Source organism: Adiantum capillus-veneris, chromosome 26, assembly GCF_014529385.1.
Source record: "Adiantum capillus-veneris isolate H3 chromosome 26, ASM1452938v2, whole genome shotgun sequence".
NCBI classification, from domain to species: domain Eukaryota; kingdom Viridiplantae; phylum Streptophyta; class Polypodiopsida; order Polypodiales; family Pteridaceae; genus Adiantum; species Adiantum capillus-veneris.
In genome coordinates, this window is record NC_140956.1 from 24,866,986 (window position 1) to 24,879,873 (window position 12,888).

At 49.0% G+C, this 12,888-nt stretch overlaps 1 protein-coding gene across 3 annotated transcripts in view; it reads right to left on the bottom strand.

Annotated features, from left to right (window-relative positions):
* Positions 1–428: 428 nt before the first annotated feature.
* The window catches only part of NBS1 (nijmegen breakage syndrome 1), a 144,625-nt gene continuing 132,165 nt past the window's right edge, over positions 429–12,888 (bottom strand). The window contains exons 8-13 of one of the 3 annotated variants that reach the window (XM_086501170.1): positions 3,239–3,428; positions 2,980–3,077; positions 2,435–2,887; positions 2,285–2,346; positions 921–1,020; positions 429–780 (exon numbers count right to left, since the gene is read on the bottom strand). In XM_086501170.1, the coding sequence (XP_086357296.1) occupies positions 706–780; positions 921–1,020; positions 2,285–2,346; positions 2,435–2,887; positions 2,980–3,077; positions 3,239–3,428 (978 nt within the window). In that variant the 3' untranslated portion in view covers positions 429–705. Of the gene's footprint in view, positions 781–920; positions 1,021–2,284; positions 2,347–2,434; positions 2,888–2,975; positions 3,078–3,238; positions 3,429–12,888 lie in introns of all 3 variants that reach the window. The other 2 variants (XM_086501168.1, XM_086501169.1) reach the window with 2 other exon arrangements.

The following is a 12,888-nucleotide window of genomic DNA, read 5'->3' on the forward strand; positions in this document are numbered from 1 at the left end:
GACGTTTGCAAAAAGTAGGTGATTTGTCATTAATAACCTTGTTTTCAAAGCCTTCAAAGAGAGATTTCGTATCTTTTGACAATGATTTTGTGAACTATGAAATAGAACAAAAAGTCAGACTCCAATACTTTTGAGCCCCAGATTCAATGGACTTAATCGTCGAAATCAACTAAATATAGCAATTTCGACAAGTGACCAAGACGTTTAGCTGTTCTCCACCAAAAAAAAGGCCATCAAGACCCAAGATAAAGGAGATAAGAGTGCCATAATTTGTAAACGTGTCAAATGACTACTGAACTATTCTTTAATCTTTAGATTAAAGAACAAATGACTACGGCTAAAGTATAAGAGGCTGTAAAATATGGTGACAAATAATGCACAAATTTTCACATGAAACTCGAAAGATATTTTGGGAGTTGGGGAGGTTTTGTAAATGCAAGTGTATAAAAAGGGTTTAATAGAAGAAAAAAAAAAGTTCTTAAAGAAAAAAGAGTCATTTAAGTCTATGATCATTTGTAGACAAGGAGGCCTATTTTCAATGTATTAAACCGGGTTCCTTGACCTATTTTTGGGTTCAAAATCGAGGTCCAATACTAATACAACGTTTTCTCCCATATTGTACAGATTGTATTTAACATCTCTATCTACCATGGTTGAAACTTGAGGTGCTTGTGTGGCCTAAGTACTGGTGGGCAAAGTCAATCCCTATGTATTTATCTTCAGCCTTCCCTCGCGCAATGCTGTCACCAACGATGTGCCTACACCCTTCTTTCTCTTTAGCTGCAAAAAAAAACCTTGTCAATTACTTTACCCATTGTAGAAAGATGCAGCAGACCTTCCTATTTGGGACTAGCTATTCATAAAATGCTAGCTTGACACCCATACTGAATGAGCCTACCTACATACAACATAAGACCCACCTGCTCAGCATTGAATAATTCCTCTGCCATTTCTTCGGCTTGCTTCCGCTTCTTCTCTTGTGCTGCGTACTCTTGCAATTCCTTGTTGAAGTCAGACTCCCTACATGAATATACAATTTAGAACGATGACATCAAGGTTGTTACAAACACTTGCCATCCTATTTCATGTTGTAAATTTAAACGGAAAGGAGGAGAGAAATTCATGTGCTCTTGTCTAGACCAAGATACCAGACTATTGAATTTTATTTGCTCTTTTTACTACGGCATATTAAAAATTCTCTAGCCAATTACATGAGTGTTCCTAGATGAATCCTGAAAAGGCCCAAATTCACCTATAACAAAAAGTGTTGGTTATAGACTCCATTGTTTGAAGCATACAGGAAGCATATTAATCATACGCATATGCTTGGGTGTATGGAAGCATGTTATACCAAAATTCTAGCCAAATTTGTAGATAAATTTGTTAGAAAAACCATTAAAGTTCAAACAATGCTGACATTATGAGATCTTATAATAGACAAGAAATATGAAAGTTGAAAGTGAAAACTTAACTGAACTTAACAACTTAACAGTGACCATTCAATACTAGGGTAAGGTGAGGCTAAGGTTTAGAATTTAATACTAGGGCAAGGTGAGGCTAAGTTGGCTTTAACACTAGGGTAAGATTTAGTGAACATTCAATACTAGGGTAAGGTAAGGCTAATCCCTAAACCCTAAACCCAAACATACTTCCAAATACCAAACATATGCAAACATCTACAAGATGAAACATACGCAAATGTTTCAATCTATGATATTATACTCGGTAGTCATCCACAAGACAATATGACCATCAGCTCCATGTGTAGTGCTGACTAAATGCTAGAACATCTCACTAACATCAGGCGTAGAACTCCGTAGCGATATGTGATCAGACGCCAACGAAAGCAGCATTTTTCCACCCAATGAAACATTGACAATGATATGGGCATGGTCACTTGAACTCATGAACAGTTCTGCAAGTAGAGCATCTGTAAATTGAACGACACTGGTCGCTTCTTGTGCCTATAAAATTTTATGTCCTAGAAAATTCAGCCAGCAGTTTTCAGCAGTGTTGTAGCTAAAAGTAGAGTTCGATTAGGGGAGCACATGGGTGGAACGCCTGTAAAGTGTCCGATGCATATTCTAATGATGGGAAGATCAAATTGACTACTTCACAAAGAACAAAGCCAGGCTGTGACTCCCAACGTCGGCCTCCGTCAGCCCTCAGCCATGAAATTCCCTCCAATGAGAGCAATGTTACAGCAATCTTTCAATGCCATTAAATACAGAAACCTACAATGTAACCCACGCACCTGATTTAAAGCAAGCACTTTGATCATTACCTGTATGGTTCTTTCGCAAATGGGACTAGAGCAGCAAAGCTGTTGCCCGAGCTGTCAAGTTTCTGTTGAAACAAAGTAGTGGGCCTTTTAATACATATGGCTAAATGTAAAATCATTGTCACATTTGAAAAATTATGTTACACTATCAACCTTCTTGAAGCGTTTGAAATTTATTGCAGAAAGATCTGAAGAATAATCCTTTTCCAAGGGCTCCAAATATTTGCGTACAATGAGATCCTTTCTGAATTCAATAGCAGAGGTGGTCTCTCCCAACTCCTCCATAGTCATTCTTGAGCTCTCATAAGCATTGACAACATTCAGACCTTCAGAAATCGCATGTGAATAGCTCGTTGAGGCTGACATGGAAGGCTTTTGCACATCTTTAAAATCTTCGACTGAAACAGTTGCTTGCTCCATGAGCAAATTCGGCCCATGTGTGCCTTTGAGGCTAGCTTGTAGTGGACCAACACGGAATTTGTCTCGTTGCTGGAAAATTGTAGCTTTTACTTGAGGAGTTTTCCCTCCTGCAAATTCAGTGCTTGTGGGCCTGATTGAATCAACTTGTAGCGCATCGGACTTCATCCCTTTACCTACAAATAAGGGCTTTAGTTGACACCAAAAAGGCAGCTATTATGGTTGACCTTCATATCAGCACTATTGAAACAAAGGCAAACTGATGCAGAAGTAAGACCTGCCTGTTTGTCAGCTTGATTTGCTGAGCTTATCTCTTCTTCATGACTAGCAGAGTTTGAAGCTTCTACAGTCTCATCAGATGACGCTGAAGCAGTAGGGCCTGTAAACCAGTCCATTCAACCAATACATTATTTGGAGGAAGCTAAAAAGAGGCTACTTTCAAACTCTAATCTCTTCAAGTGAGATAAACGAGCACATATCCACTCAGACTCTTTGAAATTTCTGCATGCTTTTGAGGCAAAAAGAAAACTCCATACTTACTTGCAGATTCTTCATAGTACTCTTCTTTAAATTCTCCTGTTAACACAGCTGCGACGAACTTTTCTTCACTAGTTCTCTGCATATGAGCTATGGACTTCACCTCCTCTGGACTCATCCACCTTTGAAGCTTAGGCTCCAGCGCAGGAAGAATAAGAATTTCATTAGACTTCTGCTGTGGGCTTCGTGGAACCTGTAGGATCAGTTTTAAGTATTAAATATTGTTCATGTTTTTACTCTTAGAGCATGAACAAGCCCCTCAGATACTGTCCTTGCATTGGCTCCACCCCTGAGATATGTCATTTTATGAGAAAACGAAATGTGATGTATTACTGATCCTCAATATGGCCAAAATGTGATGTATTACTGATCCTCAATATGGCCAAAATGTGATGTATTACTAATCCTCAATATGGTCAAAATGGCATAAGAGACTGAACAGTTACAACCATCAACTGAGGTGGACTTAAACACTGAAATGACAAAATCCTATTGGCAAACCACTACACATCTAAAAATGCAGCCAAAAAATAGGTGGTTTTCCAGTCAACCCCAATTCCCATTCCTGTTTACCCCCCATGTCACAGGGAATGGCAGTTTCCGCCCCCCATTCCCAGTTGCAATTTTGCGTTCCATGTGATCAGGCCTCCACAACTTCGGAAAAATAAGAATCCTTTCAAAACATCTCATATAGAAATACTCAGTCAAGTTCAAGAACTATCTTGCTCTTGATGCGAAGTGTCACAGGGACGGGCACCACGTGCCAACGGAAAAGAACAGACTGAACAACGTTAAGCACTTCAAATAACAACTGAACTGAAAGAGATGCACGACACATGAGACGGGGAGTGGCAGAGTTCCACCCCGAGAGAGCACTGGCCCCAAACCTTGGCGCCCCTTTCGGTATTTCTTTATATTGCTTGAACTCAGTACATCGCTGGTACTCCATCCTTTGCACCTCACACGGAGCGTGCCAGAGAATGAGCCATTGGCTCATATTTAAAGGCCATTGGCCATGAAAAGCTTTCAAACTCAAAAGCATCTGGCTCTGGCACTAAAGGCTGCCCAGCATAAATCACAGAAATTCGTATAGGCTGCCACCTCATCACAGTCAGTGCAAAATGCGGAAATCCGTACAATATGCCACGTGGCACTGCCAACGCAAATTGCCGGTGTCCGTGCAGCTGCCATGTCATAATCTTCTATGCAAGAGTTGGAGAGTGTGCCACTTGGCAAGACTTTGCAAGTTGATAAAAATTCTTCTCCTGCTTCTCTTAGGGTTTAGGCCCCTCGGCCAGGATCTACAGGTTGGCTCCGATTTTCAGTGACTTGACACGTCAGCAGTATGTGACATCCCCCCTTCTTGAAAGAAAGTAATCTTCCGTGATTACCGTTGTCGTGCGGCTCCGCTTCCATGATGGGAAAAAGAGAAAAGGGATGCAGATAAAGTCTATTTGAAGCTTATACATTTATTGATCAACGACCAGGGCTCGAGAACAGGTAAGGTTCAATGCTAAATATAAGCCGAATGTTATGGCTTGGCAGTGTTTGGGGCTGATTTGTATACTAAGTGTGAAGTTTTTACGAAAGCTCAGACAATTGTTGAAGGGCTTCCATCGAGACTGTTATCACTTGGAATGCATTAATTGATGATATGGTCAGGGAAATTCCAGGAAAGGATGCTATGCTTGGCTTTGGACCAAATTGTGCTGCCCGGGCTATTGGCAAAACGTGTTGATTTGGTCTATATATGTATTAAATGTGGTGCTTTAATGAACACACATAAAGTTCGTGATAAGCTTTTAATTGAGAAAGGCTGACTCTTGGAGAGCACTGATTACGGGGAATGCCCAACATGGCAGTGGGAAGGTGGACCAGCAATGCTTTGGTCAGTGTGCATGCCAAATGCCGTGGTGAGCAATGCCTTGATCGATGTATACGCCAAATGTGGTGCCTTAAGAAAAGCACATTGATTCTTGATGAGATTTGTGTCTCAAGATTGTGCTAGGCAATGCCATCGTCAGCATGTAAACAAAATGTGGTTTACAAGCCGGCAGCCCAAGGAACTCAAGTTAAGGCCGCCCAAAACTAACTAAGGGTTTTTTTTTAAATGTGAAATGAGGAGGACCATGGAGGCGCAACCAACGAGCAGAGGGAAGGAGAGGGCAAGACTAGCTTGTGCTAGGCAGTAGAGAGCGCGGCTGACGTTGCCAACGAAGCGAAAGTTGCTCAAGCCCCATGGCACCCCCTGTTCGGTACCTCTCGGCAGTTTTCGTGCACCTCGACCCCGACCATGCCACGCCATCAGAGATGGTACCCGCACCCTCCACTAGCGATATCGCTAGTGGTAGGGGAAAAGAAACTGGAGCTAAACTTAGAAACTGGTAGATAGCATGCAAAAAAGGGGGGATCACGACAAGTTAAGCCTGGTGCTGGAAGCCAAAGATCTCTCTCAGGCCACACCCTCAAGAGGAAAAGCCCGCTCTCATGCTAAAGCCCTCACGCTCTCTCTTTCCTCCTCATGCTCAACCCTTGGAGAATTCTCTCTCCCCCTCATACTCGATTGAAATATATCACTCCTATGCCATCGTTAGACCCCATCTTATTAGTCTAAGCCTCATTAATCCTATATAATCTATGTTGTCTAAGCCAAGGTCGATAGTTTGAAGCCTTGATTTTCTCTCTCTCTCGGCCTTGAAGCAACAAAGGAGGAAGGAGAGGAAGAGCATCAAGGCGACCTTAATCATTAAGCCTTAATCGTTCTCTCTCTCTCGCCCTTGAAGCAACAAAGGAGGAAGGAGAGGAAGAGCATCAAGGCGACCTTGGCTGTGGAAATCAAGCAAGAGTAGGATTCGAGGTTTCTTGATGTCTCTCATGTAAGGTGCAACGGAATGAATGTTTGAACTTTGCTCAAGATGAGTGCTCCGAACAGTGCTCAAGGTTCCTTTTGTTCTTATGGAAGGGAGAGCCTTCCGTTCTTAATGAGAGAGTGCAATGATCACAAACAAAGTGAATGGACACAATCAATGGGAGTGCATGAGACTGAGAGACAGAGAGAGAAGAGAATATGACACCAAAGACGTTGTAAAACCCTCCTCCGAAGGCCCCACTCTCGTCGACGAGAGTGGTCTACTATTGACTACACAAACTGGTACAAACTGAATGCATGTGACTGATGCAAGTCTAGGCTAGGTCGATGACGACGACGGGGATGGCGAGATCGATCTAAGGGCTGAAATCTGTTGTACTTGTACTGCTGTCCAAAAACGCTAATGGGCTGAAATCTGCTGCAGCTGAAAACTGCAGGTCTTTGTTTGCTGAAATCGCCATGCACACAAGGGCGATGATGCTTCAAAAAACGCTAGGGCTGCAAATCTGGAAAACGCTAGAGCTCCTGAAAATTGCCAGGGCTGCAAATCTTCTTGGAGAAAAAACGCTAGGGCTGGGACTGTCTGGGCGATGGGTATCTGTTGAAGAAATCACCAATGGCTGACGTTGATGAAAAACGCTAGGAAAGGGAGTCTTTGCTTGGAGGAGAAACCACCAAGGGGGTTCTTGCTGAGAAGTTGCATCTTGAGCTTGGGCTCTTGTTGCCTCTTCTGCCAAATAGTGCTAGTCTAGGTTTGCTTATATACAAACTTACTCAATTTGCCCTACCTACTTTCCAACAAAAGTCACTTAAAAATAATAAGTGGAAAAGCATCTGGAGCGCGAGCTCGCTACTGCTGCTCCACCTGCGCACACCTAGCTTCACACCCCCCCCCCTCTCCTCAACCCGCTGCCTCCCCCCATGCCCCCCCCGCGTTGCCTGTCAACCTGCGCCGCCCCCCGCCAGCCCACCCGCTGCCTCCAGCCCGCCCGCTGCCTACCCTCTACCGCCCCCCCCGTCACCCCCTCCTCCTGCTGCCGCCAACGTTTCCGCCTTCCCCAACCCCCCTCCCCCCCCCCCCCCCCCCCCCCCCCCCCCCGCGCCCTCAGTTTCTCCCTGTCATCCACTGCAGTTCGGCCTCCTCGGCATTGCTTCCTTTTTTGGGACTGTGTCTCCTGCGCCCGATTGCAGCGTCCACCCGTCGACCTCTTCTTACAACATAGCAGTAGACACAGATGGAGGCTCCAACTTCGCCACAGAGGGACTCGCCAGAAGCCCCCTCGCCCGACCCCGCTGAGCCAACCATTCGACTTGCTCTATCGCCGACAGAGCAAGCGAGCCTAGCCGCTGAGGTAGAGTGATTGCAGGCGACTTCGGTCATCTGCAAAATTCTCGACACCCGACCTAGCAGAGGAGAGCTGCGAGACCTTCTCCAGGCCCGCCTTCTCGCAGAGGTGGGCAAGATCTTGGACGGCCAGATTCTCGGACGGGGTACTATCAGATTGAGTTCGAGACCTCCGAGATGGCTTCCAAGGTCATAGCTATGAGTCCATTGGCCATCCGAGCATCACGCGCCCACTTTCGACAGTGGCGACATGGTTTTGACCCGACTTCAGATGTGCTAGTAGAGGAGGCAGACATCCCCATCTCAGTCTGCTTTCCGGGTTTACGGAGGGAGTACCTACCACTTCTTTCCACGATTGGCTCTGCCATCGGGACTGTCCTAGAGACACCTCGTATGGCAACATCAGTTGCAGCCAAGGCGGCTGGCATCCCCTCAGTTCGAGTTTTGGTCAGAGATACCCACACGCTCCCGAAGGTCATCCTTCTGCCTCGGGTGAGTGGGGGTTGGTTTAGACAGCGTGGAGTACTCGGGTCTCCCAAACCAATGCTTCATTTGCCGACAGATGGGCCACCTAGCGAAGGCCTGTCCACGAAGGAGGCCACGACTTGCACCACAGCCTCAGCCCCAGCCTGCCAAGGCTGGGCCGCAGCCACAATCAGCGGCACAACGCACAGATTTAGAGCCACCCTCCGAGCCTGGGGCTCCAGCGGAGGAGGGGTGGCAGCAAGCCCGTGGCCGTCGACGCTAGGGGCCACAGCGACAGTCTGACACTCACAGTGGCCCTCAGGTGCCTACTCAGCAGCAGTGGGTTCCCACGGGGAACCGCTTTGGTCCTCTTGAGCAGGAGGAGTCCCCTACGCCAGCCTCCACCTCCGCTTCACCCTCGACAGCCGCTCCCCCTTCAGAGTTCCCCTCCTCCTCCTTATCCTCCCCCCCGCCCTCTGCTCCCGTCGCCTCTCCACCTCGCCCCTCTACCTCTGTCGCCCCACCCCGCTCCTCTTCCCCTCCGCTCCCCCCAGCTCCCTCTCCCCCCCCTCCTGCGCCATTTCCACAATCGACTCAGGAGACTGGTCCCTCGCCGGCGGCTAGGAGATCTCTTGGCAACGCCTTTGCCACGAGTCGCCTAGCGAGAGAGGGTCAGCCCTTCTTGCGGCCCCCTCTGCAGATTCAGGCATCTTCCCTTGCAGCTATCCCTCGTGGTCTGACGAGCATTGACCTCCGACGCCGCTGGGATTTCTTCGACTACGGGTTCACTCGCTTTCTCGGCGATTTCGCAGCAGACCACGAGGCAGCCTGCTTCAGGGTCCATGCTTTGTTCCTCGCCGCTAGTGGGACAGAGGCCTTGGACTCAGCAGTTGGTTTCTCCTTTCCCCTCTGTGGTAGGGCCGAGACAGAGTGGTCCCTCGACTCAGTGTTGGGATGGTTGCATACACAGGTTCTCGAGTCCTCTCATCACATGGGAGAACTTGGAGTTACAGATTTGCTGCAGACTTTGTGGCCATTGGCCAAGTTTGCGGTGACACCCCCAGACTCAGCAGGATGTAGGCACATTGTGGTGTACTTTTTTGCTGATACGCAGTGTTTGCCTTGCTATGTATACATTCATGAGGACTCCTGGACAGAGGAGGTTGCTTTACACACGGCTCGCTCTACTTGGGCTTGGGCTAGGCACTCACTACAGTCTCGCCTATCTAGAGGACGCTCGGATGCGGATTACTCCCCATCCAAGCCAGCCTCGAAGATAGCCCATCTTGCTGCTGCGGCAGCATCTGTTCTCTCTCGCTTCCCATGAGGATCGTCTCGTGGAACGTGCAGGGACTAGGTGAACCCCAGTTTCAGCGACAGTAGGACCGATTGCGTCAGGAGCTTCAGCGTTGCCTTGTGGGAGGAGAGATTGATCTCCTTATACTTCAGGAGCACCATCTGTGTGAGAGCCGCATTCGACGATGTGGTCAGATTTTGCGTGGACGATATGATACCTTTTGGTCAGCTACTTTTGGACCTGGAGGCATCCAGGGTGGGGTATGTATGACTATTGCGGATTCATTGCAGCACGCCATTGTGGGCAAAGGGATTATTGTGCCAGGCAGGGCTCAGTGGATTACTATGCCGGTTCAGGGTGGCCTAGTGGGCTTCCTGAACATCTATGCGCCCAATGTGACGAGTGCTCGTGCAGAGTTTTGGTCACAGATTGTTGAGTCTTTGTCGCAGGCTGACCATTGGTGTGTAGGAGGGGACTTCAACATGTTGGAGGACCCTTCTGACAGGATTGGAGGCAGCCATGCTACTGTGCATGGAGTCGAGTTAGCAACTTGGGAGAGGTTGTGTATGACTTTGAGGGTCTCGGATACATGGCAGCACTCTGGCTTTGTGAGGCCTCCAGCCAGTCTTGCCTTCTCTAGATCAGACCGCAGAGTGGGAGGAGTGAATCTATCGCGGATAGATCGCTTCTACACTAGTGACCACTTCAGTGACTTGGGGGGATCAGTGGGCATCCTGGTAGGGACATCCTTCTCGGACCATGCACCAGTGATCCTCACAGTGGCAGACATGCAGAGGAGTGGGAGCATGATGCTTCGCATCCTAGAGCGGGTCTTGTTGGACTCAACACTCAGAGAGAGGGTAGAGGCTCTCTGGACAGAGGGCATGGACAGCCAGGTTCTACCTGCAAACAGAGTGGCCTTAGGCCTAGCTCAGCTTAGCCACTTTCTTCTCCAGGAGTCTCTGGCTCGCCGGGCTGTAGCGAGAGAGGAGGAGCAACGTCTCAGACGAGGCATTCCTTCACTACAGAGGATGCAGGAGCAACATCCAGACAGTCCATGGTTGGAGGAGCAGTTACAGCAGGCTCGACAGGAGCTTGCTAGCACAGAGGAGAGGCGTCATGAGTTTGCCTTTCCTCGACAGGCATCTCAGTGGACTCAGGTGGGTGACAGAGTGACAGGTGCTTTTTTTGAGACAGTGGGACCTCAACACTCGCATGCCAAGGTCAATCAGTTGAGAAGACCCGATGGGTCAGTTGTTTGTGAGCCCGAGGATATGCGTGCAGTTGCTACTGACTTCTAACGTGAGTTATAGTCGACTGAGCCCCAGTTAGAGCAGCAAGATGCATGCAGGGAGTAGGTTTGGGCACAGATGCCTTGTCTTGTGACCGAGGAGATGCGCCAGAGGCTAGAGATGCCACTTTAGCTTGAGGAGCTGCACACGGCTCTTAGGGCCCTCCCTCGTGGTAGCTTTCCAAGTGAGGATGGGCTGACTCTCAGCTTTTTCTTGGAGTACTGGGCCCTGCTTGGCCCAGATCTTTGTAGTGCCTTTCAGTACATTTTGCACACAGGAGTGATGCCGGATAGCATGAGTGAGGGCCTGATTTACCTCATTCCAAAGGAGGGTGGCTCCTTGGATGAGATTCGACAGTGGCGCCCCATCACCATCCTCAACTCAGCCTACAAAATTCTTGCCAAGGCTATGAGTTTGAGGATTCAGCCACTCTTGGAGAGCCTTATACATGGGACTCAGACAGGTTTTGTCAAGGAACGCAATATCCTTGACAACATCTTCACTTTCTGGGAGGCTTCTGCCCTGGCACGGCTCCGTGGGGAGGACCTTGTGATTCTTCTTCTCGATTTTGAGAAGGCGTACAACCAAGTTGACTGGGACTTTCTAGAGGGCACTCTACGCAGGATGGGCTTCTCAGATGCTTGGATCAGAGGGGTGTCAGCTTTGTACAGACAGGCTCACAGTCAGGTGCTTTTGGCAGGAGGTAGAGGTGAGCGCTTCATACTCACACGCTTGGTCAGACAGGGTTGTCCTCTTGCCCCCTTTTCTCTTTCTGTTCTATGCGGAGGCGATGAGTAGATTTTTGGTGTCACAGCAAGTTGGTCTGAGGGGCTTAGCACTCCCTATTCGGGGAGATGAGCTACTGGACGCTTAGTTTGCCGATGACTCAGCCTTGTACTTAAGAGGGCCAGGAGGCCAATCTACACAGATGTGAGCAGGCTTTGGAGACCTTCTGTTGTGCATCGGGCGCACTGATCAACTGGAGAAAGACAGTGGCTTTCTCGGTTGGCAGTGCTCCTCGGCCAGATTGGATGTCAGGAGAGGGTTTCAGGTGGATTCACCCAAGGACTGCAACTCGGTACTTGGGTTGTCAGGTTGGTTTGGACTTGTCCCCCGAGCAGCAGATTGATCCTCTTCTCCTATCCATCAGGAGAAAGCTGTTACATTGGAGCTCGGCACGACTTTCGCTGGCTGGTCGAGTAGTAGTTGCCAACCAGGTGTTGTTGGCGACTATGTGGTACATCACTTCTTGCTGGATCTTCTCGAGTTCTTGTATCAGCCAGGTAGAGAGGCTGATCAAGAACTTCCTTTGGTCAGGTCGTGACACACAGATTGCCCGAGCCAAGGTGGCTTGGTCGGTCATCACACTTCCTTGTTCTCAGGGAGGGCTTGGGATCATTGATCCAGCACAGCAGAGCAGAGCCCTTCTTGGGAAGTTCGTAGTCAAAGGACTTCTTCCAGGAGAGGAGCCCTGGAAGGAGTTCTTGCTGCAGAGGTTTCGTGCCAAGGTGCCTCAGTCAGGAGGCCCTTGGCAACCTTCGACCAGATGGATCTTTACAGAGTTGCGCCGAGTTGGTTTGAGCAGGAGACTGGAGGACCGCTTTGCTGTGAGTTTGCTGATCTTGGGAGCTCTTACGGCGTGGCCTAGAGCAGAGACAGCCGACGTGCACGGAGGAGCGCCTACGGCAGCCCCTCGTCTGGAACCCCATGGTTAGCACTCAGAGAGGCCACTTGGTTGGTAGTCGGCCCCATGTTTCTTGGGGTCCCATGGCAGCAGGTCCAGCGTGCTCTCTAGGTGACTGGCTAGAGTTCACAGGTTTGTCAAAGGAGGTGCAGGGTTTCCAGCTACAAGGCATGAGAGGGGTGCAGAGCATGTGTCAGGACATCTCAGAGTCAGTTCCAGCTGAGCTCAGAGTCAGTTCCAGCTGAGTGGCTCACGCCTCTCGAGCCAGTAGCACCCCGGTGGATGGGAGCCTTCACACGATTGGAGGTTCTCATTTCAGTCAGGGCCTGCTCAGAGTCTGTCTCAGCCCTGTTCTTCGAGCTACAGGGTGGGGGATGACTACAGCGAGTTGCAGTAGAGACCCCGTAGGTAGCAGAGTGCTGTTTTCAGAGGATCCGAGTAGTGGGCATCTGTGGGCGGACCTGCGTCATAGACCCTGACCCAGCAGTTCTTGAGACAGGACACTGGAGGCTATGGGCTTGGGAGTGTTGTCCGTTGGCACGAGTACAGTGGGATCCTGGTGAGTGGCTATGGAGGGACCCCTTCTCTTCTGCAGACCACCTAGGAGTCCCGTTCTTTCAGTACACTCTTCGACTGGGACGCCATATACTAGCAGCACAGAGAGAAGCCCTCCCCGCTGCAGCACGTCATTGGCAGGAGGA